General features: G+C 53.8%; 1 protein-coding gene across 3 annotated transcripts; it reads left to right on the top strand.

The window, feature by feature from the left end:
• Nucleotides 1-312: 312 nt before the first annotated feature.
• Nucleotides 313-23,318, top strand: ZSWIM4 (zinc finger SWIM-type containing 4). 3 transcript variants are annotated; one of them, XM_005888013.3, is made up of 14 exons: nucleotides 313-705; nucleotides 2,917-3,118; nucleotides 4,773-5,129; nucleotides 6,466-6,614; nucleotides 6,698-6,848; nucleotides 8,004-8,171; nucleotides 8,982-9,332; nucleotides 10,637-10,774; nucleotides 11,107-11,361; nucleotides 12,046-12,181; nucleotides 16,680-16,834; nucleotides 18,711-18,874; nucleotides 20,735-20,816; nucleotides 21,250-23,318. In XM_005888013.3, the coding sequence occupies exons 1-14, from the start codon at nucleotides 553-555 to the stop codon at nucleotides 22,107-22,109; spliced, it is 3,321 nt and encodes a 1,106-aa protein (XP_005888075.3). In that variant the 5' UTR covers nucleotides 313-552; the 3' UTR covers nucleotides 22,110-23,318. The 3 variants fall into 3 exon arrangements, with proteins under 3 accessions (XP_005888075.3, XP_070229652.1, XP_070229653.1); XM_070373552.1 differs by having other exon boundaries at nucleotides 567-705; nucleotides 4,948-5,129; XM_070373551.1 differs by lacking the exon at nucleotides 8,982-9,332.
• Nucleotides 23,319-23,773: the final 455 nt, after the last annotated feature.

The raw sequence follows: 23,773 nt of genomic DNA, 5'->3' as shown, positions 1-23,773 counted from the left end.
AGCCCCAGCAGCCCTGGGAGCGCTGTCCAGCCCGAGGGGGGCGGGGGAGGAATGTTGTGAATGAACCCAAGACCCGCCCCGAAACTCCGCTTAAGGCCGGCGCTGCGGGGTCTCCTCCCACTGTGATTGGTCTTCGGCTCTTCGTGATTGACAGCCCAGCTCGCTGAGCGTCCTGATTGAGTAGTCCCGAAAAGACGGGCAGTGCACGTAACGAATGAACAGCGTCGACTTGGATACGGATCTGGTGGTGCAGCCAACGGCGGAGGAGGGCCTCGGAGGCCGAAGGGGGGGCCAATAGGGATGGGCGGCGGGGGCGGGACAACGGTGTAGGATAAAGCGGCGGCCGAGGCAGCTTCATTGTTGTGAAGCGTCTTAAAGGGGCCGCATCACCGTGGTGGCCCGGGGGTGGGTGCGGCGCGAGTCCCGGGGCCACCGAGCACAGTCCAAGGTCAGGAAGGTGGGCAGGAGTCGTGGGAGCCGGCGAGGGGGAGCGGGCTTCGGGCAGAACCCCCTCAACAGGCCCCGCCCCGGCCCCGGCTCCGGCCGGGCCGGATGGACCCCCCCGCGGCCAAGCGGAGCCGGGGCTGCCCGGCAGGACCGGAGGAGCGCAACGCCGGGGCCGGGGCCGTGCGCGGCCGGGGCCGGCCCGAAGCTCTGCTGGACCTCAGCGCCAAGCGAGTAGCCGAGAACTGGGCCTTTGAGCAGGTGAGCGAGAGGCGGGGTGGGGAGGAACCCACTCCTAGCCTCTTCCTAGACGTATCTTTTCCTCTCCCTGCCCAGACCCCAGCCTCCGGACCTGTCCCCATCGAAGACACCTCCATAGATCTCCAAAATCCTTAATTCTACCCAAGACATCCCCTCATCCTCCCATTTCACTCCTTCCACCCCCATCCCTTCCTGGGACAACTCTGCTCTTCAGCCCACAAGACCCAGGAATACCTGAGTGCCCCAGATCCAACTCGGGACCCATTTTCTCCTCCTGACCCGTGGTCCTCTTAGGACACCGCATACCTCTCTTGTCCCACCTTATCCTCATCCCCAGTTAGGGCACCCCATTCAATCCTCAGTCCTCTCTCCAACTCTTACGACCGCCCCAACTTGGGAACAGAGCAGATCTCAGGACCTAGAGACCCAACATTTCTGACCTACACCCCTTTAGAGGACTCTCCCATATATATAGATCCCAGGCCCAAGACACCCCTTTCTGTCTCCGATCCCTGCCTCCAGCCTCCACAACCCACTTATCCCATGGGGACATCTTCTCTTGGGAATCCTTCAGTCAGGCCCTAATACACAACCCCCTGTCATTCTGGGACCACCTCCCACCTGGGGCTGCCCCTCCTGACTGGCTGCAGAGATTACTCCATTGTCAGAGTCCTCCCTCCCCATTACCTCATGCCTACCCTCCCCTTTTCCCCACCCCACACCCTCAACCATCCCAGTCTTTCCAGAGTTTGGCAGCAAGTGCGGGGCCAGGGTCTTGCTACCTGGACAGGTGCACCTGGAACCCTGCCCCTATGGTTTCTGGGGGCCCTGCCAGGATGGCCCCAGGGCGGAAGCTATTAGAGTCAACTTTCCCAGCCTCAGTGGAGTTGTGGCTAGGACCTGACCAAGCCTTCCTCAGCCCCAACAGGCTCTGTCCTCTCTTTGGCTTTGGGTGGCTTTCTTTGCTCCCTGGCCTCAAAAGAATTAGGGAGTCTGCCTCGACCAATGGGTCTGGGCCAAGTGTGGATGGGGCGGGCTCTGATTCATGGCCTGGAAAATCCCTCCTTAGTCATCTGCCAACTGTCCCCGAGGCCCCGGGCGAATCACTGGTCCTCCCACTTCCCTTTGAAATCCAGGACTGGGGACTCTGAAGGGTTCCTGCTCCTTTACTGTGTGTGAGACCCCCAGGACAATCTTAAAACCTTCTCCAAGGCTCCCATGTACCTGCCTCAGGCAGGTCTGGCCCTAGTAAAGGTCTTACCACGCAGAAGCAGCTCTTTGGAAATTGGTCTCCTTATTTTGAAGAAACAAGGGCACAGAGAGGTTGAGAAACTTGCCCAAGGACACCCAGCCAGTGAGTAGCAAGCCTGGACTGGAATGTAGGCTCAACCAGCTCAGTTCATTGCCCAGAGCCCCCAGGGGTGGGCAGGACGTTCGTCCCTTCCTGGGGACCCTTAGAAGCTGGAACAGAGAGCCTGTCTTGGAACCTGGAGCTCCTCAGCTGTGGGATCCTGAACAAATGAATTCACCTTATTTCTGAGCTTAGAATCCCCAGGCTGCCAAAATATTGGATTGTTGCTGGTAGAATTAAGGGTATTTAATATACATAGAACATTTAGCACAATGTGGGCTAAGACTGTGTAGGCCTGATCACTCGTCTTCTGATCACTTTTGTCTTCTTTCCTCCTGCCCCACCCCAACCCCACAAGCCTGAGGGGTGAGACTACCTTCCATTAGGATCCTGGGACCTGACATTCAAGAGGGAAGTGACAGAAAGTTCTAGAATACTAACAATGGGCCAGGTGTTATTATAAGTGCTATACATATTAATGCATATGTAATACTCATGACACCCAAAAGGCGGGTGCTCTTAACATCTCCTTCTTACACTTGAGAAAAACTGAAGCTCAAAGAGGCAAAGTGACTTGTCCAAGGTCGTGCTACTTGTTTTATTTGGTTATTTTGGTAGGTCTTAGCTGTGGCAGGTAGGATCTTCACTGTGGCATCTTTTGTTGTGGTGGGTGGGTTTAGTTGCCCCACAGCGTGTGGGGTCCTAGTTCCTGGACCAGGGCTTGAACCCACATCCCGTGCACTGGAAGGCAGATTCCCAGCCACTGGGCTGCGGAGGAAGTCCCCAGGGTCATGGTACTTGTAAGCAGCAAAGTCAGGGTTCCAGCACCCGGGTCTCTAACACAGCAGCTCTTTCCACAGGTTGAGGAGCGGTTCTCCCGTGTGCCGGAGCCAGTCCAGAAGCGCATTGTGTTCTGGTCATTTCCACGCAGCGAGCGGGAGATATGTATGTACTCATCACTGGGGTACCAGCCCCCAGAGGGCGAGCACGACACCCGGGTGCCCTTCACCCGTGGGCTGCACCTGCTGCAGAGTGGGGCCGTAGATCGTGTGCTACAAGTAGGTGAGTGCCTGTCCCTCCAGCCCTGCCAGTGAGGCCAAGGGTCCAGAGCATGTGTGGAGGAGCAGGGAGCTGAAAGATTCCAAAAGGCAGGCTTTGATGCCCACAGAGGGTTGTACAAAATATTCTGAGCTCAGGATCAGGGATCTGCCTCGACTTGAGTCAGCTTAGTTGGGGGTGAAGGTAGAAGTGTGAGACAGGGAGGAGGCAGTGGTTTTGAGGAGCGATTATAAACCGGAAGTGAGGGGAGGTTCCAGACCTCAGGCACTGGGGCCCAGGAGTCCTCTGGGCCCAGGGTTTAGAGCCAGAGGTAAGAATGATCCTAGACTTCAGGCAGCAGGGTCCTTGGTAAGAGTTGGAGGCAAAGTTTTTTTGTTTATTTTTTTAATATTTATCTTTTGTTGGGGCGTGTGGACTTCTCTCTGGTTGTGGCACACGAGCTTAGCTGCCCACACGAGGCAGGTGGGATCTTAGTTCCCCGACACCAGAGATCGAACCCATGTCCCATACACTGACTGGAAGGAGGATTCGTAACCACTGGACCAGGGAAGTGGCGCAGTTTTAGAGCCAGTGGTGAGAGACAGACTTAGACCTCAGGCAGAGAGATTCAGGTGGAGGTGGGGTTCATAGGTTTAGGGATGGTCTTGGACCTAAGGCAACGAGGATTTGGTGGGGTCTGGGGTGAAAGTTCACCAGCTCAGGGAGATGGTGAAGGATACGGAAGCCTGGCGTGCTGCTGTCCATGGGATTGCAAAGAGTCAGACACGACTGAGCAACTGAACGAAGGGTGAAAGCTGAGGATCATCAGTAAGGAGTGCTCTTAAAGCGCAGACAGCAGGGTCCAGGTGAAGGGAGCGGGTGGAAGTGTAGCTGGAGATGAAGGATGAGTCTCGACCTCAGGAAGCAGGGCTCAGATGGGAACCAGTGGAGACTGAGCCAGAAGGCAGATGAGCCTTGGAATACCACACTTCACATGGTGGCAGGTCACGTCATCTCCCAGCTGGAGGCAGGGACTCAGCCAAGATGACCGTCTCTGAACCATGTCAGCCTGGGGGCCCCCTTGCCTGGACATGACCCAGCCAGCCACAGGCTCGGCCACCTCCAACTGGTATGAGGAAGCTGCTGTGTCCCTGCATGACACAGACAGGGCCGGCTGGAGCCTGAGCTGCCCAACCAGTCGGATGAGCCTGGCATCTGGGCTCCCCAGGGGCCAGGGAGGGGCAGGGGGTTGATGGGGTGACCTGGCCCCTAGCTGGCCCCCAAGATTCAACCCTTCGCCCCCAAGATTCTTTGGTATCTTCCCAGGAAATTCCAGGGTGCCTGGAGCCTGGGCAGTATCCATAATGATTCAAGGGCTTATGGTAATATTATTCAGAATTAGAATAAGAACAAGCATTTATTTAGCACTTACTGTCTGCAAACAGTGTTCTACATTAACCCATTTCATCCTCTTTACAAACGCATGAGGAGGATGCTACCTCCACATTTATTCATTAATATTCCCATTTCACAGATGCAGACACTGAGACCCAGCAAGGTTAGGTTACTTGTGCTAAGTTACTCAGCTGGAATTTGCACCTGGTCTTGCTGTGCGTCGTTGTCAAGCACAACCCATCTCTGGGGTGATGCAGCAGTGACAGCTTGGTTTTGGTCTTAGGGTTCCACCTGAGTGGAAACGTCCGGGAGCCAGGGGGCCCCGGAGAGCCCGAGCGGCTTTACCACGTCTCCATCAGCTTTGACCGCTGCAAGATCACATCTGTGACCTGCGGCTGTGACAACCGCGATCTCTTCTACTGTGCCCACGTGGTGGCCCTGTCGCTGCACCGCATTAGGCACGCCCACCAGGTGGAGTTGAGACTGCCCATCTCTGAGACACTCTCCCAGATGAACCGGGACCAGCTGCAGAAGTTTGTGCAGTACCTCATCAGCGCCCACCACACCGAGGTGCTGCCCACCGCCCAGCGCTTGGCAGACGAGATCCTCCTCCTGGGCTCTGAGATCAACCTGGTGCATGGTAAGGGTGCCCCAAGGTCTAATGGGAGAGGTGAGGCCCCAGCTCAAAGCCACCTTGCTTGCTGTGTGGCAGGCATGTGTCACAGCATCCAAAGATAGCCTTGATCTAGGAATGAGGGTGGAGCACCACCACCTGAGGCCAAGGTCACACACCTAGGAAGTAGCAGAACCTGGATTTGATCTGGCCCTGGGTAGACGAATGGTCAGAAATCAGCCAATGGGAAGATCCAGCCCCAGGGTAGGGGTGTCCCAAGATCGCAGGAGCAGGCCTGGGATCATGGATGGGTGGAGGTCAGGAGGAGTATGTGTGGACCTTAGTGGGTATGAGAGGTGGGATATGGTTAGGAGATACACCCGGAGGTGTTATGAATTCTGGGGTGGTTTGGAGCTACAAGTGTTGCTTAACTATAATGGTGGGAGGATGGAGTAAGATGGAGAGTGAATAGATGGATGAGTAGCAGGTGGAGGCATGAATGGATGTTTGAGAGTAGTGATGGGTGGCCAGAAATTGTTCATGATGGAGTGTTGGGGTGAACTGATGGTGTGGGAAAATGAATGGAATGAGTGGATGGGTGATTTACTGGGACAGTAGGTGAATGGGGAGTTGGTGGTACTCGGCAGTGGAGTTGGATGGCATGTGCTTTGCTTGCGGAATTTGAGGTAGTGGACAGATGGGGTTGGTGGAAGATTGGAAGGACCAAGGGGTACATGGATTGAGGGTGAGTTGATGGGTGCATGAATGTTGTTATATATAGACTGACATAGTGCATGGATCAAGGATATGGGATGGATGGATGGACTAATGGATTGGTGGGTGTTTGGAGAGATACAAATGAATGGATGGTTGGTGGGGGGAAAATAGATGGAGAGTTTGGGTAACTGGATGCATGGATAGCATGGTTGTGTGGGTCAGTGGATGAATAGGTCAGTAGTGTTTTGAGTGTTTGGTACAGATGAGTTGGAAAGACAAATAGGGTTGGGTAGGTGGATGGATGGATGGATGGATGGATGGATGGACTGATGGGATGGGTGTGTAGATCAGTGAACAGATAGGAGTTATGGGTAGGGTGGATGATGAACTAATGCGGTAGGTAGGTGTGCTAAGGGTTATGATGTGTGGATGGAAAGATGCATGGCATGACATGGGGGTGTGGATAGACCGGTGAGTGGTTTGAATGGATGCGTAGGTGATGCTTTGGGTAGGATGAGGATGGATGGGTGGGTGAGTGGGTTTTCAGGTGGGATGGATGGAATTTGGGGATGGATTGGGTGATTTGGAGGACTGGTTGACATATTCCTTTCCCCAGCGCACACCTGTTTTCCGTCCCTCCCCACAGGTGCCCCAGACCCCACAGCAGGCGCAGGCATCGAGGATGCCAACTGCTGGCACCTGGACGAGGAGCAGATCCAGGAGCAGGTGAAACAGCTGCTGTCCAATGGCGGCTACTACGGCGCCAGCCAGCAGCTGCGCTCCATGTTCTGCAAGGTGCTGCGTGGGCAAGCACGGGGGGCGGGGCTAGGCTCCGGAGTCAGAGCCCCGCCCCTTCTGACCACCAGGTCTTGGCACAGGTGCGAGAGATGCTGCGGATGCGTGACTCCAATGGGGCGCGCATGCTGATCCTCATGACTGAGCAGTTCCTGCAGGACCCGCGCCTGGCCCTGTGGCGGCAGCAGGGCGCTGGCATGACGGACAAGTGCCGCCAGCTGTGGGACGAGCTGGGTGAGTCCCAGACCCCAAAAGCGGAAGCACGGCAAGCTCCTGGGCTCGACCACCCTGAATCCGTCCTCATTCAGTAGCACCGCCAATATACAAGGGCTGTACTGAGCGCTGGGGCTACCACAGGCAACAAAAGAGATTAAATACCTGCCCTCAGGGCTTCCCTGATAGCTCAGTTGGTAAAGAATCCGCCTGCAATGCAGGAGACCCCGGTTTGATTCCTGGGTCTGCAAGATCCGCTAGAGAAAGAATAGGCTACCCACTCCAGTATTCTGGCCTGGAGAATTCCGTGGACTGTATAGTCCATGAGGTCACAAAGAGTCGAACTCTGAACGACTGAGGGACTTTCATTTCTTCTCAGAGACCTGACACCTAGTAGGGCAGACAGAGAGGAGAAAATCCCACAAGCCCATTAGGCCAAGGGTCAACACACATTTTCCATAGGGCCAGACAGTTAATAGTTTTGGCTTTTCAGGCTATTTGGGTTTTGTCCCAACTATTCAATTTTATCTGTTGTAGCAAAAAAGCAACCACAAACACATAACAAAGTAGGCATGGTAGCATTCCAATAAACTGTATTTATGGGCACTATTTATTTATTTGAATTTCATATCATTTTCACAAATCACAAAATATTTTTATTTATTCCTCACCCCCTCCACCATTTAAAAATGTAAAAATGACTCTTAGCTCAAAGGCCATTCAAAAACAGGTGGTGGGGGACTTTCCTGGTGGTCCAGTGCTTCCAAGGCAGGGGTGCAGGTTTGATCTCTGGTTGGGGAACTAAGATCCCACATGCAGTGCAGCTCCCAAACAACAACAAAAAAAAGGCAGGTTTTATTTTCTCCACAGGTGGTAGTTCGCTGACCCCTGTGATTGATAGTGATAAGTGGTATAGAGAAAAAAAAAATGGCAAGAGGAGTCTGGCAGCCAGGGTTTGAGTCCTGACTTCTGTCTTCCCAGCTGTGTGACTTTGAGCAAGTGACTTTACCTCTCTGAGCCATAAAGTGAAGAGAGGATGAATTGCAGCCTCAGAGGCCCAAGGTGAGAGTTAAGCAGTGCCCAGCACACAGCAGGCACTCCATAAGTGTGTGCTGCCCCTGCTGGCATGAGTGCTGAGCCTCCTCCATGCCCACATTGGCTACCCTCCCTCCCCAGGGGCCCTGTGGGTGTGCGTCATCTTGAGTCCCCACTGCAGACCAGAGGAGCGGACGAGCTGGCTCCAGCTGCTTAGCAAGTGGGACAAGCTGGACGTGTGCCCACTGGAGGAGGGCAATTACTCTTTTGATGGGCCCAGCCTGCAGCCTACTGCAGCCCTCATCCCAGGTAGGAGAGGGGTCCCTGCCATTCCCCGCAACAACCCATCCCTATTGCCTGTGGCCTCGTCTCCCCATCATGGTGCTCTGGGGGAAAATGGAGGCAGGGCGGAGGGGACGAGCCCTTACCTGCCTCCTAGCCAGGAGACAGTGAGTGTCCAGGGCAGGGGCAGCAGGCAGCCTGAGGGACAGTGATGTGAAATATTTAAGATACCTGTAGTTCTGGGCTGACTCAGTCTCCTCCTGGCCATGGAGGCAGAAATCGGGTGGGGGGAAGGGGAAACAGAAAGAAAAGGAAACAGGTATTAAGAAGAGAAAGACAAGTAAAGACAGGCAGAGAGGGAGGGAGAGAAATAGAGGAGGAGAGAGAAAGAAATTGAGTATGGAGGGAGAAAGATGGACAGACCCAGTTGTTCATTTGTGGTGGCTCAGACAGTAAAGAATCCACCGCAAAGCAGAGACCTAGGTTCAATCCCTGAGTCAGAAAGATCCCCTGGAGAAGGGAATGGCTACCCACTCCAGTATTCCTGCCTGGAGAATTCCATGGACAGAGGAGCCTGGCGGGCTATAGTCCATGGGGTCGCAAAGAATCAGACACGACTTTTTCATGTCGGACACTTTCACTTTCATGAAGGACTATGATAGCTCCCCTGACACACACACAACTTTAAGTCTTCTGAAAAAATTGGGGGCAATGATGGCACACTCGTCACTGTATCCAGAGTCTAGGCCCAAGCTGGCATTTGGTGGGATAGAACTGTCCATTGCCTAACTGCTAGGGCCCCCCTCATGGAGCCACATTTGGGCACCTCTCCCACAGGCCCAGAGGAGGAGGTGATGGCGATGGCTGCAGGTTCCCGCCACACCGTGTTTGGCCGCGCCCTGCAGGCTGGGTCACTGCATTGGAGTGATGACCATCTGCAGAGGATCCTGGCCAGTGACTCCTACAGCCCCAACCTCACAGGCAACGGGGGCAGTGACAAACCAACCTTCGACCCCCAGGGCCGCCCGCTCTGGCTGGGCGAGCCCTTCCCCACTACCTGTGCTCGTGTGGACACCCTGAGGGCCCATGGATACCCCCGCCAGGCCCTGCGGCTGGCAAGTGCCATAGTCAACACCCTCCGGCTGCAGCAGCGACATCAGCTACAGATTTACAAGCAGCAGAAAAAAGGTGGGCACCAATCTTATCATCGTGTCCTGGGGCTGAAGACACAAATGCCAACTGCTGGGGGCTGTGGCAACCTGGAGGGTCTGTGGGTACAACAGGAAAACAGACCACTCAAGGTGTATTGAGCAGAAAGGACTTTAATACAGGGGATTGAGGGCTCACAGAACCAGTGAAAGGGATGCCATATTGAAAGGCAGGGAAGCCACTGCCTGGGTTCACAAACTTGAACTCCAGAAGCACAGAGAGTTCAGCTGGCTGTAGCCCTCACTGTGGGGTGGGGGCAGTTCCCAAGAGGACAACCCAGAACCTGCTGGCAAATCTTACATCTGTGCCCCAGACAGCCACACACACACCTACTCACAGCTGCTGCAGAAGAGTAATGGGCTCATTTTCTCCCAGCTTTCACACCTCACACAAAGGGGTCTGGGAAATGTAGTTTCTATGCATCCATCCACTTGCCTTTCAAGAACATGGACCCAGCATGCCAGATCAGATTTTTCCAAGAGAGGTCAGAAATCTGGATTCTTTGATGTGTAATTTCCTGTTTTGTTTTTTTTTCCCCCAATATGGGCAACAAATTCAAAATTGTATTCCATGTTGTATGACCCAAAAAAGAACATGTTTATAGACTAGATATGGGGAGCAGGAGGGAGCCACCAGTTGCATACTCTGGGTGATGAGGTTGGGTTGATAGGTTAGTTACCAGGAAATGGAACACAGGGTTTAATGAGGGAAGATGGGGGCTTTGGTATCTGAGCAGAACTCTAAACTAGCCTGGAAGCATAGGGAAAGCTCCTACCCTTCCCCAGGACCAGAGGAGGTGAGAGCTAAGCTTAGATCCTAAGGATGTACATGAGGTTCCCAGGAAAAAGAGAGGGAGCAACTATATTCCAGGTAGAAGAAACAGCGTGGGCTGGAGCCCAGAGGCAAGGGAGAGCTCAGCTTGTGTGAGAAGATGAGAGGATGTGCTTCCAGATGGGGTGGGTGCGTGACAGTCATGGGGAAGCGTTCAGATCCGTCCTTGAGAGTGCTGAAAGCTGGTTGAGCCTGAGAGAAGTGAGAAGGATTAAGGGTTCTATGGAGAGGAATGAGACTGGTTGGATGTTTTAAAAGCACCCAGTTTAGCCACGCCTGAGCCTGGGTGTGGGATAGGAGGCCAGGGAGGTGAGAGCTACTGCAGAGCTCAAGGGGGCAGAGATGAAGGTGCTGGATGGGCATCTGGAGGCTGGGCTCGGGGTTTGGGAAGAGGAAGCCCTCCTGGAGGGTTGGTAGAGGGGTGGGCCTTGAGCCTTTTTTTCTACCTTCAGAGCTACTGCAGAAAGGTTCCACCTGCATCACTAACATGGAAGGATGGGTGGGCCATCCCCTGGACCCCATTGGCTGCCTCTGCAGGGCACTCTTGGAGGCCTGTCGTCTAGAGGAGGAGACCCTCGCCATTTACCCAGGTATCCACACTGGGGACCCCTGGAGGAGGTGGGAGAATCACCACCCCTTGGCCATACTCCTTTGCCTAGTATTCCTATTACTTGGCCACGCCCCTACACTTGGCCTGCCCTTTGGCCAGTACCAGGTGCCAAGAGGCTTAGCTTCTGAAAGTGAGGCCACTATAGGCCTACCTGCTGTTGGAAGGTGGGCGCTACCTCCTGGTGTGTGCAGAAACAGCTGGCTCTCCATAAATCTCCCCCACCCCTACAGTATCCATGTTTAAGGTCAGGGACCACTGGAGTCCCAGGAAAATGGGTTCCTCCCCGGTAGCCTTGGTGCCCTTCTCCCACAGACTCGGGCCCTGAGAAGCGGAAGGTGGCCTACCAGCACGTCCCCGTGCCGGGGAGCCCTGGGGAGTCCTATTTGGCAATGGCGCTAGAGGTGGCCCTGCTGGGCCTGGGACAGCAGCGGGCCCTGCCCGAGGGGCTGTATGCCCAGGACAAGGTGGTACGCAATGAGGAGCAGCTGCTGGCCCTGCTGGAGGAAGTGGAGCTGGACGAGCGGTTGGTGCAGGTGCTGCGCAAGCAGGCAGGACAGCTGCTGGAAGGTAAGGCCACACTTCTAAGCCGGGTTGTTCCTGAAACGTAGGGTCGAGTCCACTGCAGTGGTCTGGTTGCTGCTGGGTTGGGAGACCCAGCCTCTACCTTCCGGTACTTATTGTCTTACATACCTTATTGGTCAGTCGCAAAGTCGTGTCCTACTCTTTGTGACCTCATAACTGCAGCACGCCAGGATTCCTGGTTCTTCACTATCTCCCTGAGTTTGCTCAAACTCATGTCCACTGAGTCAGTGATAACCATCCCATCATTACATACCTTGGCAGTTCCCTAAAGGGGAGGTCCAAATTTTGGCCCCGCCCCCAGAAAGCCTGCCAGCCAATAACGGCTGCTATTGATGAGGCCTCCCCCCTCTCAACCCTATCCTTGTGAGGCCCCGTCCCTACCACTTAGGGAAGCTGGTTTGGCCGCGCCCCCAGAACAAGTGCAGCCCTGCCTTCACTCTGGCAACAGCCTGCGTTTGAGTCCTACCCCTACCCAGAGGTCCCAAGGGTCTCTTTCCTTTGGATTTTCCAGTACGTGTCTTAGTTTCAGCCCTGCTTCCTACCCCTGGGACCTCTCTAGCCCCAACCACTCTATCTTGGGGCGGCCCATACCCCACTGGAATGTGGGGACCCCTGGGGAGAGGCGATACACACCCATACCTGGGGGTTGAGCTTGGGTTGCCCCCGCAGGGGGTCCTTTCAGTGGCTTCGGAGAAGTGCTGTTCCGGGAGAGCGTACCCATGCACACCTGTGCCCGCTACCTGTTTACCGCACTGCTGCCTCACGACCCAGACCTGGCCTACCGCCTCGCACTGCGAGCCATGAGGTGAGAAAATGCAGCGGGGGACTCCCCCCGGGGCGGGAAGGATTAGGGGATGGGAGGCTACTGGGAGCCCCATCCTTCCGCCTGCTCTCGCAACTTAGTTCCTGCAGTCTCCTTCATGCTGGCATTCCAGGCCGCTCAGTGCTCTTGCTGACTAAACATAAATATGTCATATTATTTTGAATTTGAGAAATCTCCACATGACACAGAATTCAGAGTCCTTTTCTAGGTTTACCCCAACCTACCTAAAGCTCTGGAGGCAAGCAGTGTTACCACTTTCATACCTACACTACAAGAGTCCGGATTTCTGCAAACTCGTAATCTGAAAATTAAAACTTGGTTCTCCTTTACGCCCATGATACATCCTGTTGTTGTTTAGTCGCTAAGTCATGTCTGACTCTTTTTGTGACCCCATGAACTGTAGCCTACCAGGCTCCTCTGTCCATGGGATTTCCCAGGCAAGAATACTGGAGTGGGTTGCCATTTCCTTCTCCAGGGGATCCTCCTGACCCAGGGATCAAACCTCAGTCTCATGCACTGGCAGGCAGATTCTTTACCACTGAGCCACCAGGGAAGCCCCATACCTCTGGTACCTATTCTTTTTTTTTTTTTAATAACCTAATGGTTTCTTATGATGGTAAATCTTTTTAAATATTTGTTTATTTAGCTGCACGCAGTCTTAGTTGCCATACTCAGTTTCTTTAGTTGAGGCACGAGGAATCCTTAATTGCGACACGCAGGATCTTTTAGCTGTGGCATGTGGGATCTAGTTCCCTGACTAGGGATGGAACCCAGGCCCCCTGCATTGGGAGCACAAAGTCTTAGCCACTGGACCACCAAAGAAGTCTCCTGTACCTATTCTTTGCACCTTGTTTTCACTGAACTTTTGCATCTTAAAGGCTCTATCCTGTCACATAACAGGTGAACCACTGTAGGGTGGTACCATGAAAAACCCAGTGTGAAACTGATAGACATTTAGATGTTGCAGTGAATGACCAGGTTACCATTTCCCATGGGCACCAGCAGATCACAGAATCAGAATAGTAAAAGGCCCCGTCCATAGTAAACCATGCCCAACCAATTAAGTGAAATCCACCTCCCACCCTCTGATCCTATCGTCCAGCTGCTGCTGCTGCTAAGTCACTTCAGTCGTGTCCCACTCTGTGCGACCCCATAGACAGCAGCCCACCAGGCTCCCCCGTCCCTGGGATTCTCCAGGCAAGAACACTGGAGTGGGTTGCCATTGCCTTCTCCAATGCAGGAAAGTGAAAAGTAAAAGTGAAGTCGCTCAGTTGTGTCCGACTCTTAGCAAACCCATGGACTGCAGCCTACCAGGCTCCTCCGTCCATGGGATTTTCCAGGCAAGAGTACTGGAGTGGGGTGCCATTGCCTTCTCCGTATCCTCCAGAGATACCTATTAACAATTTGAGAGCTTCCCTGGCTGTCCAGTGGTTAAGACTCTGCTTCCAATACAGGGAGATCGGGTTCAATCCCTGCTTGGGGAACTAGGATCCCACATGCCACATGGCCTGGCAAAAAAAAAAAAAAAAGTTTGAGGTGCATTTTCCAGAATATTTGAAAAGAATAATCTGTTAAGAGCCATGATTTAGAGAACACTCTTTTATGTGTCAGACTTTTTTCCTAAACCAGTGCTAGCAAATTACAACCCACAGGCCAACTTTGGCCAGCTGCCTGCTTTTGTGCAGCCCCTGAGATAAGAATGGTTTGTATATTTTTAGATGGTTGGGAAGAAAAAAAAAAAAATTCTGTGACACATGAAAAACACGTGAAACTCAAATCTCAGTTTCTAGAAATTAAGTTTTATTGGCCCAGAGCACCACTCACTCGCTTGTGTATTGTCTGTGTCTGCTTTTACACAACAATGATGGTTGTGACACAGACCAAATGGCCTACAAAGCTGAAAATACTGGCTGTCCAACCAGTGCAGAAGAAAAGGTGCCAACTTCTGATCTAAATCTGACTCACATTATCCCATATAATCTTCTAAACACCCCAGCGAAATAAGTATATTTACACCCATTTTACACAAAGACACGCTGAAGCTGTGTCCCAAGTCACGTAGCAAAGTCATTTATTTATTCTTTAAATTTTTATTTATTTATTTTTGGCGGTGTTAGGTGTTCATTGCTGCCCGCAGGCTTTCTCTAGTTGCAGAGAGTGGGGCCTACTCTTCGTGGCTCTGCTCAGACTTCGCACTGTGGTGACTTCTTTTTCACGGAGCAGGGGCTCTCTAGTGCTCAGGCTTCGGTAGCTGTGGGCTTAGCTACTTGGTGGGGCATGTGGGATCTTCACAGGCCAGGGATTGAACCCGTGTCTCCTGCATTGGCAGGTGGAGTATTAACCACTAGACCACCAGGGAAGTCCAGCAAAGTCATTTTAGATATTTGGAACCAGAATAGTCTTGACTCCTTTTGCATGCTCTGATTACATTTAACAGCTTTGTAGAACTTTCTTAACACAAAATGTATGGAAACAGTGAGCTGAGTATCAAAATATCTTACGGGGGCCCCTCATTGAGTCATTCAGGAAACACGTGTTGTTTACCTGTTGTATGGCAGGCATTGTTCTGGTGCTGGAGATGCAATGGTGACCCAAACAGTCAAAAATTCCTGCCCTCATGGAGCTGACATTGTAGTGAGGGAGTGACAGGATGCACATTTATAGGTAAACTATGTTGTATGGCAGATGGTGACATGCAAGAGACGGGTAGAAGGGGTTGGGAGGGGAAGTTGCACTTGCCCATGTGTAGGGCATGTCATCAAAGAGCTCACTGAAAACACTTTTTAAATCATTTTATTGATTGATTGATTTTTGGCTGTGCTGGGTCTTCACTGCTGCACAGGCTTTTCTCTAGTTGCCATATGTGGGCCTCTCGTTGCAGCAGCTTGTCTTGTTGTAGAGCACAGGCTCTAGGCAAGCTGGCTTCAGTAGTGGTGGCACGAAAGCTGAGTAGTTGCAGCTCACAGACCCCAGAGCACAGGCGCAGTAGTGACGAGCAACTAAGCATGCGAGCTTAGTTGCTCTACACCATGTGGAATCTTCCTTGACCAGAAATCGAACCCGTGTTCCCTTCGTTGGCAGGTGGATTCTTACCCACTGCGCCACCAGGGAAACCCTGATGAGAGTTTTAACAGTGGGTCAAAAATATGGTCTCTGACTAGATCAGGATATGAGCAGGGGTCACAGATCCTTCATCTCAGGTGGTCGGGTCTTCTAATCTTGGTGAGTTTCTCCAGCCCCTTTAATCTTGCTTCAGGTGGTATCTTGGCTGTTCCTCCCTTGATTAGCAACTGTTGGAGTCCATCCATTGGAATGCAGGGAAGTTCTGGAGACTGGAGTCCTTACTTCAAGAAATGCCAGACAGAAAGGCCTCTGTGCCTGGGATTCCCACAAGGCCCTGATCAGTTTAAACTGCAGTGAACATCTTTGTCTTTTTAATTTTTACTGCAGTATAGTTGATTTACAATGTTGTGTTACTTTCAGGTGTACACCAAAGTGAATTAATTATACATATACCTATGTGTGGGGCTTCCCTGGTGCCACTAGTGGTGAAGACCCGCCTGCCAATGCAGGAGACATAAGAGACATGTTTCGATCCCTGGGTCGGGAAGATCCCCTGGAGGAGAGCATGGCAAGCCACTCCAGTATTCCTGCCTGGAGAATTCTACAGACCAGAGGAGCCTGGCGGGCTACAGTCATTGGGGTTGCAAAGAGGTGAAGATAACTGAAGGGACTCAGCAGCAACAGCAGCATCCCTCTGTGCCTGTGTGTTAAGTCGCTTCAGTCATGTCTGACTCTGTGACCCCATGGACTGCAGCCCACCAGGCTCCTCTGTGCATGGGATTTCCCAGGCAAGAGTACTGGAGTGGGTGGCCATGCCCCCCTCCAGGGGATCTTCCCGACCCAGTGATTGAACCCACATCTCTTCTGTCTCCCACATTAACAAGCAGGTTCTTTACCACTGGTGCCACCTGGGAAGGCCCACATATACATATACCCACTCTTTTTGAGATTCTTTCCCCATATAGGTCATTGCAGAGTACTGAGTAGAGTTCCCTGTGCTATACTGTATGTATTTTATGCATGCGTGCATGCTGAGTTGCGTCAGTCATGTCCATCTCTATGCAGCCCTATGGACTATAGCCCGCCAGGCTCCTCTGTCCATGGGATTCTCCAGGCAAGAATACTGGAGTGGGTTGCCATGCCTTCCTCCAAGGGATCTTCCCGACCCAGGGATTGAACCCGGGTCTCATGTCTCCTGCATTGGCAGGCAGGTTCTTTATCACTAGCCCCACCTAGGAAGCCGCATGTATTTTATACATGCAGTAAACATCTTCAACACACATCTTCCATCTTCCTGGGTGCCCAGGGCTTTGCTGACTCTGGAAGGTAGGTTCTGGCTGAGGTAGGAGGCATCTCCTAGAGAGGATGGAGAGTCTAGGCTTGTCTCACAGCAGGCTTGCTTCTCTTCTCACCCCAGGCTGCCCGTCCTAGAGACAGCGTTTGCAGCTGGAGAACCTCCCAGCAACCCGCTGGACTCCATCATGAGCAACCGCTTCCCCCGCTGGTTCATCCTCGGCCACCTGGAGACCCGCCAGTGTGAGCTGGCCTCTGCCATGCTGACTGCTGCCAAGGGTGAGGACCGTGGCTGCCCCCCGCCCCATCCCCCTGCCCTTTACATTACTCCTCTCCCTCCTTACCCTCATTCCATTCCCCCCATTTACTTTTACTTATCCCACAGTTTTCCTTGGGGCTTCCCAGATGGTGCTAGTGATAAAGAACCTGTCTGCCAATGCAAGAGACATAAGAGATGTGGGTTCTACCCTTGGGTCGGGAAGATCCCCTGGAGGAGAGCATGGCAACCCACTCTAGTATTCTTGCCTGGAGAATCCCACGGACAGAGCAGCCTGGGGAGCTACAGTCCATGGGGTTACAAAGAGTTGAAAGCAACTTAGCGTGCACCTATGCAGTTTTCCTTGAGCACATTCTTTTTTTCTTTTGACCTGCGGGATCTTAGTTCCCCGACCAGGGGTCAAACCCACACCCCCTGCAGAGGAAGTGTGGATTCTTAATCACTGGACCACCAGGGAAGTCCCTTCTTGAGCACTTTCTGTATATACCAGGCACAGTCCCAGATGCTGAGCCCCAGTAGCAAACAAAACTGTCCCAAATCCCATGCTCTGTGGTGTTATTCCTAGGGAGGGCAGACGGACAATAAATAAGGGAAAGAAGATAGTTATGCAGTGAGAGGTAATAAGTGCTATGAAGGGGCATACAGCAAGTTGACATTTAAGCCACAACACGAAGGCACAGGTGGAGTAATGCCAGTATCTGGTGTCTTAGCTCAGCTGCCGTAACAAACTACCATCGATGCGGTGGTTTAAACAACAGAAAGTTATTTTCTTACAGTTCTGGAGGCTGGAAGTTCAAGATCCGGGAGCCAGGACAGTCAGCTCCTGGTGCGGGCTCTCTTCCTGGCTTACAGACGACTGCCTTCTCACCGTCTCCTCACATGACAGAGAAACAGAGATCTCTGGTTTCCCCCTGTCCATATAAGGACTCTGATCTCATCCTGGGGCACTAGCCTCATGACTTCATCTAAACCAAATTACCTCCCAAAGGTCTGCCTCTAAAGACAGTCACTCTAGAGAGTTAGGGCTTCAGTGTATGAATTTTGGGAGGCACAGTTCAGTTCCCAGCATATGGGAAGAGTATTCCAGGCAGAAGGAACAGCCAGCACAGAGTGCCTGGTTATATTTAAGAAGCAGAGAGGAAGCTGGTGTGGCTGGAGCTGAGTAACAGAATTGTAGGATCTAGGTGAACAATAATAACAGTAATAAAAGTTCACATATGTGCATGTGTTTGCATGCTCAGTGGATCAATCATGTCAGGCTCTTTGTGACCTCATGGACTAGCTCGCCAGGCTCCTCTGTCCATGGGATTATCCCAGCAACAATACTGGAGTGGGTTGCCATTTCCTCCTCCAAGGGATTTTCCTGACCCATGGATTGAACCCATGTCCCCTGCAGCTCCAGCATGGGCGTGTGGATTCTTTACCACTGAGCCACCTGGAAGCCACTCACATATATAGGTCTTGCCATATTAAGGCCTTTACAAGTATGGGCTCACCGCAGCCCTGTGTGACATGTACCGTGGCATTAGTATTATCCATTGTACAAATGGGGCAGCCAAGGCACGGAGAGGTGAAGTGACTTGCTCAAGATCACACAGCTTGTGTGATTTGAACCCTGGCATCTGGCATCTGCTGGGTCCAGAATTGGTGCCCTTGACAGGGGTCCAGTGGCTTCCTCCCACAGAAAGGGAAGGGGCAGAGGAGAGATAAAGGGGAGTGCCAAGAGTGGTCTAGGTCTTCATGGAACCATCGCCAGGTGATCACCATCCACATTCACACATTTGCACATGTGTGGAAGAAACTGTGTGAGCAGGTCCGGCAGCATCCAGCTGGTGCAGGGTATGCCCGTGATATCCTCTGTCCCTCCCCCAACTCTAGGAGACCCCAAGTGGCTGCACGCAGTACTGGGCTCCATCCAGCAGAACATCCACTCTCCAGCCTTGCTTTTCAAGCTGGCTCAGGATGCCTGCAAGACTGCCACCCCGGCCAGCGCCCCACCGGACACCACGCTGCTGGGCATTGCGCTGGAGCTGGGCCTTCAGGTGCGAGCCACGGGAGCGAGCATGAGGGCAGGCCGGGTGGGCATGAGGGTGGGGCAAGGGCCCATTTGGGGGCGGGGCCTGAGTTCAAGGTCTTTCTGGAGGAGGGACCTAAGGGTAAACCTCGCATCCTTTAGGGGCGGGGCCTGGATGTGAATGGCATCTCTGGGCGGGGCTACAGAGGAACAGGGTCAGGCAGAGGAGTCCTGAGAGAGAGGGCCTGAAGTCACCAGTGAGGGTGGGACCTATGAATGAGTGACTCAGTTGCAGAACCTGAAGGTGAGAAACTACTTCTGGAGGTGTGGCTGAGGACACGGAAGGGGATCATGGAGCATGCAGGTGGCCACAAGAGGGAGCAGAACCTACGTGTGTTGGCCTGGGGTTGATGTGCCATAAGGACCATGAGTGGGCGGGGCTGAAACTGAAGAGCCTGCCTGCTGCTGCTGCTGCTGCTGCTAAGTCACTTCAGTCGTGTCCGACTCTGTGCGACCCCATAGACGGCAGCCCACCAGGGTCCGCCGTCCCTGGGATTCTCCAGGCAAGAACACTGGAGTGGGTTGCCATTTCCTCCTCCAATGCATGAAAGTGAAAAGTGAAAGTGAAGTCGCTCAGTCGTGTCCGACTCTTAGCGACCCCATGGACTGCGGCCTACCAGGCTCCTCCGTCCATGGGATTTTCCAGGCAAGAGTACTGGAGTGGGGTGCCATTGCCTTATCCAGAGCCTGCCTACTAGGAGCTTTCTTGGGGAAAGGGCCTGCAGGAGACTGCGGTGAGAAGGAGGCGTCTCTACTGAGGGGCGGGGCTTAGGGAGGGTCCTGTGAGTGAAGAGCCACCTCTGGGGGTGGGGTCTGTGGTTGAAAGTCGTGGAGGTAGAAGACCTGCAGGTGAGTGTCCAGGTCCTCCTCAGGGACCCGCACGAGGGACAGTGCTGTAAGGGCAGGGCAGAGGCATGGGGGCAGGGTCTCAGTGGCAAAAGTAAAATTAGAGAATAAGGTACAGATTCAGGTGACATCTTCCCAGTGTAGAACTGGCCAGCAAAGGGCACACAAGTGGCAGAATTGGCCTCTGAACAACGCCATGAAGAGGGCGGAGCTATTGTGGGGGAATACGGGGGTTGGGATAAAGGCGGTGCTTTGCGGGGTTTTTTGGCTGTGTTAGGTCCTAGTCATAGCACACAGGATCTTCGATCTTTGTTGCTCCATGCAGGACCTTTAGTTGCAGCATGCAGGATTTTTTTTTTTTTAATTGCAGCATGTGGGATCTAGTTCCCTGACCAGGAATCGAACCTGGGCCCCGTGCACTGGGAGCATGGAGTCTTGGGGACCATCAGGGAAGTCCCCAAGGGTGGTGCTGTAGGGTGGTGACCCCACTATTTAGGAGCTTCTAGGTAGGATCTGGGGTTGGAGCCTCAGGAGAAAGGCCAGCAAGGATGGTGCTTATTGGGGGTGGGACCTGTAATGGCAGGTGCTTGTGTGGGGCCTCAGGAGGAAATCTGACAGGAAGCACAGAACTTTCCAGAGAAAAGTGACAGGTTGGTTAGTTGTCCCAGATAGAATCCACGGGACCTTAGAATAACACCAACAGTAATGGCTGGGCACATTAAAGCGGTAGGCACTGTACAAAAAGCCTTACTTACTACACACTCTCGCTTGATTCTCACAACTGGGTGAGGTAGATACTATTTTTATCTCCATTTTACAGATGAGGAAGCTGAGGTCCAGACAGGTGAAACCCCTTGCCCACACTGTACGGCTTTGATTCAGTCCTTAGCTTCTGAGTTTCCTGGGATCCCTCAGAGTCTTCCGCCCCCTTCCGTAGGCCTCCCTTGGGTGACCCCCTTCTCTCCCTGTGTCCCGGCTGCAGGTGATGCGGATGACCCTGAACACCATGACCTGGCGTCGGAGGGAGATGGTGCGCTGGCTGGTCAGCTGTGCCACAGAAATCGGTGAGAGCCCCCAAGGGGACTCACGGCTCACCTCCATGCAGAACCAGGCAGGCAGGAGGGAGAAGCAGAGCCACTTCCCGGACCCCAGCCCATGGTCTGGGCTGGGCCAGGAGGGAATGATGGGCATGGGGGAGGGCAGGGTGTGTCCAGCTGAGCCTGGAGGCTGGCCAAGCTAAAGAGGCTTGGAGAACGGACAATCCTTCCAGTGCTTAGCACCCACCTTCCCAGTTCGTACCCAGCCCAGCTGCCCTCTGCTCCCTTAGAAAAGTAAAGTGAAGTTTCTATCAGCCTGGAGTGGAGGTAGAGGGGATACAGCTTTATTCTTGCCTGGTGGGAACTCTAGGTCAGGGTAAACTTATACACATAGGTACACCCATGCACAGGTGAATCCCTGCCCCGTGCCCAGCCAGTGTCACCCTCTCGTTTCCCGCAGGCCCGCAAGCCCTGATGAACATCATGCAGAACTGGTACTCCTTATTCACCCCGGTGGAGGCGGCCACCATCGTGGCAGTAACAGGCACCACCCATGCCACGCTGTTGCGGCTGCAGCTGGATGCAGCCCGGCGGGAGGAGCTCTGGGCCTGCGCCCGCACCCTGGCCTTGCAGTGCGCCATGAAAGACCCGCAGAACTGCGCCCTGCCTGCCCTCACCCTGTGCGAGAAGAACCAGGCGGCCTTCGAGGCGGCCTACCAGATCGTGCTGGATGCGGCCGCTGGCGGCCTGGGCCACGCCCACCTCTTCACCGTGGCGCGCTACATGGAGCACCGCGGCCTGCCGCTGCGGGCCTACAAGCTGGCGACGCTGGCCCTGGCGCAGCTCAGCATCGCCTTCAACCAGGACAGCCACCCGGCAGTCAATGACGTTCTCTGGGCCTGCTCGCTCAGCCACTCCCTGGGCCGGCACGAGCTCTCGGCCATCGTCCCCCTTATCATCCGCAGCATCCACTGCGCCCCCATGCTCTCCGACATCCTGCGCCGCTGGACCCTCTCGGCACCCGGCCTGGGGCCCCTTGGGGCTCGCCGGGCTGCCAAGCCTCTGGGCGCCGACCGGGCACCGCTTTGCCAGCTGCTAGACGCGGCTGTGGCAGCCTACATCACCACCAGCCACTCGCGCCTGACGCACATCAGCCCGCGTCACTACAGCGACTTCATCGAGTTCTTGGGCAAAGCTCGCGAGACTTTCCTGCTGGCGCCCGATGGGCACCTGCAGTTCGCCCAGTTTCTGGAGAACCTCAAACAGACCTACAAGGGCAAGAAGAAGCTCATGCTCCTGGTGCGGGAGCGTTTCGGCTGAGGGGCAAGAGGCAGACGGTGGGGGCATCCTCCCTTCGCCCCTGCCCCTGTGGCACCCGCTCTCCATCAGGGGCCTCGACGCTGAAGGCCCGTGTGGCGTTTCAGTATTAAGTCAGGGAAGGAGCCCGGCTGAAGCTGGGTGGTCTTGCCTGCCATCCCCCACCCCCCAAGCCCAAAAGGAGGTGGGAGGCAGGAGGTGGCATCCTGCCACGTGCGTGCCTAGGAGCGTGCAAGCGAGTGTGCGAGACGCGAGGATCAGAAGCCATACCAGCACCCAGAGGCCTGGAAGGGGGTGTGTGCTCGTGCAGCTGGTATGACCCCATTGTGAGCACCCCAGAAGCAATAGTCAAGCTCTCTGTCTGGTGCTGAGGGGGCAGCGGGGAGTGCTGGGAAGCAGGACTCTCCAGACACTGGTTTTCGAAGTCAAAGTAGCAGACAGACCCTCCCTGTGCCCAACTGTGGGTGGGTGGAGGGCTTGTGTTAGGGCATCTAAACTCCTTTTGTAATACCCCCTCACCCCCACCCCTGCCTCAGGGGCCCCACGGGCAGCCCCTACACCCTCCAGGCTGCCAAACGGGAATCAATGGTTCACCCCCACTGAAGGATTTGAAGAGGCTTCAGGCCTCGGCCACATACCTCACCCTCTCATCCTGCCAGGATTCCGTTGGGTGCCAGGGTCCCAGGGCAGGCTGGGGGGGTCATTATTGCCCCTCCCCCTACCTACTAGTCACTGGACATACAACTCAGGAACCGAGCCAGACTCACACTGTCCTCCGAACCTGGTGTGGGGGGAGACAAGCACAGGCAAGCCAGAGACCCCCCCAAACCCCCCAATCTAGAAAGGAAAGGAGCTAACATCTTCGCATTTTTTGGCTGGCTGTGTGTCTCTCCTTTTCTCCTCCTCTGCCTCCCGGCTCTGTCCTTCATCTTATTCCCTCTTCCCATATTTCCATCTAGCCTTTCTATTTGCATTCCCAGCTGTTGTCTCTCTGGCCTCCCTCTCCCCACCTTGGCCTAGGGAGAAGAAGAAAGAGTCCCGCTCCCAATCATCCACCTCTGTCTTTTCTCCTCTTGTAATTAAGGACAAAGATCACCGAATTTTGTAACTTTTTTTTCTATTTATTGAGCCACATATTGTATTTTTTTTTTTTTTTTTTTTAAGATTGAACACAGCTTGTTCTTTTAAATTTTAGTTTGAGACTAAAGTGTGTTCTCCTCCCCCAGTGTGGCCCCTGCCAGGGCCCCCTTTCCCCCCCGTAGAAAATCTCCAGCCTCTTCTCTGGGAATAGTTTCAAGCGACGGGTGCAATGGGAGCCACTGTTGGTTACATCCAGTGGGAAGAGTATGGATGATAGTGGACAGGATGGAGAGCTCACTGTGAGCAAGCCTAGTGTTTATATCTGTGCTTTACACCTGTCATCTGTTACGACACCTGTCTGAGGAGAAAGCTGAGGCTCCAAAGTTTAAGGAAAGGGCATGGAATTTTAGAAAGTGATAGCTCTAGATTCAGTTCCTTGCTGGGCTGGGGACACTGCTCACCCCAAGCTGCTTGGTCCATGCAGTGATGGGAGTGGCCACTAGAGGGTGCCCTGGCTCCAGACACTCACTATTGAAGTTCCCTGTGTGCGTTCTCGGTTGCTCAGTCCTGTCTGACTCTGCGACCCC

This window comes from Bos mutus, chromosome 7, assembly GCF_027580195.1.
Source record: "Bos mutus isolate GX-2022 chromosome 7, NWIPB_WYAK_1.1, whole genome shotgun sequence".
NCBI lineage: Eukaryota > Metazoa > Chordata > Mammalia > Artiodactyla > Bovidae > Bos > Bos mutus.
Note: the sequence above shows the minus strand (reverse complement) of the source record. Positions and strands in the feature narration are given on the sequence as shown.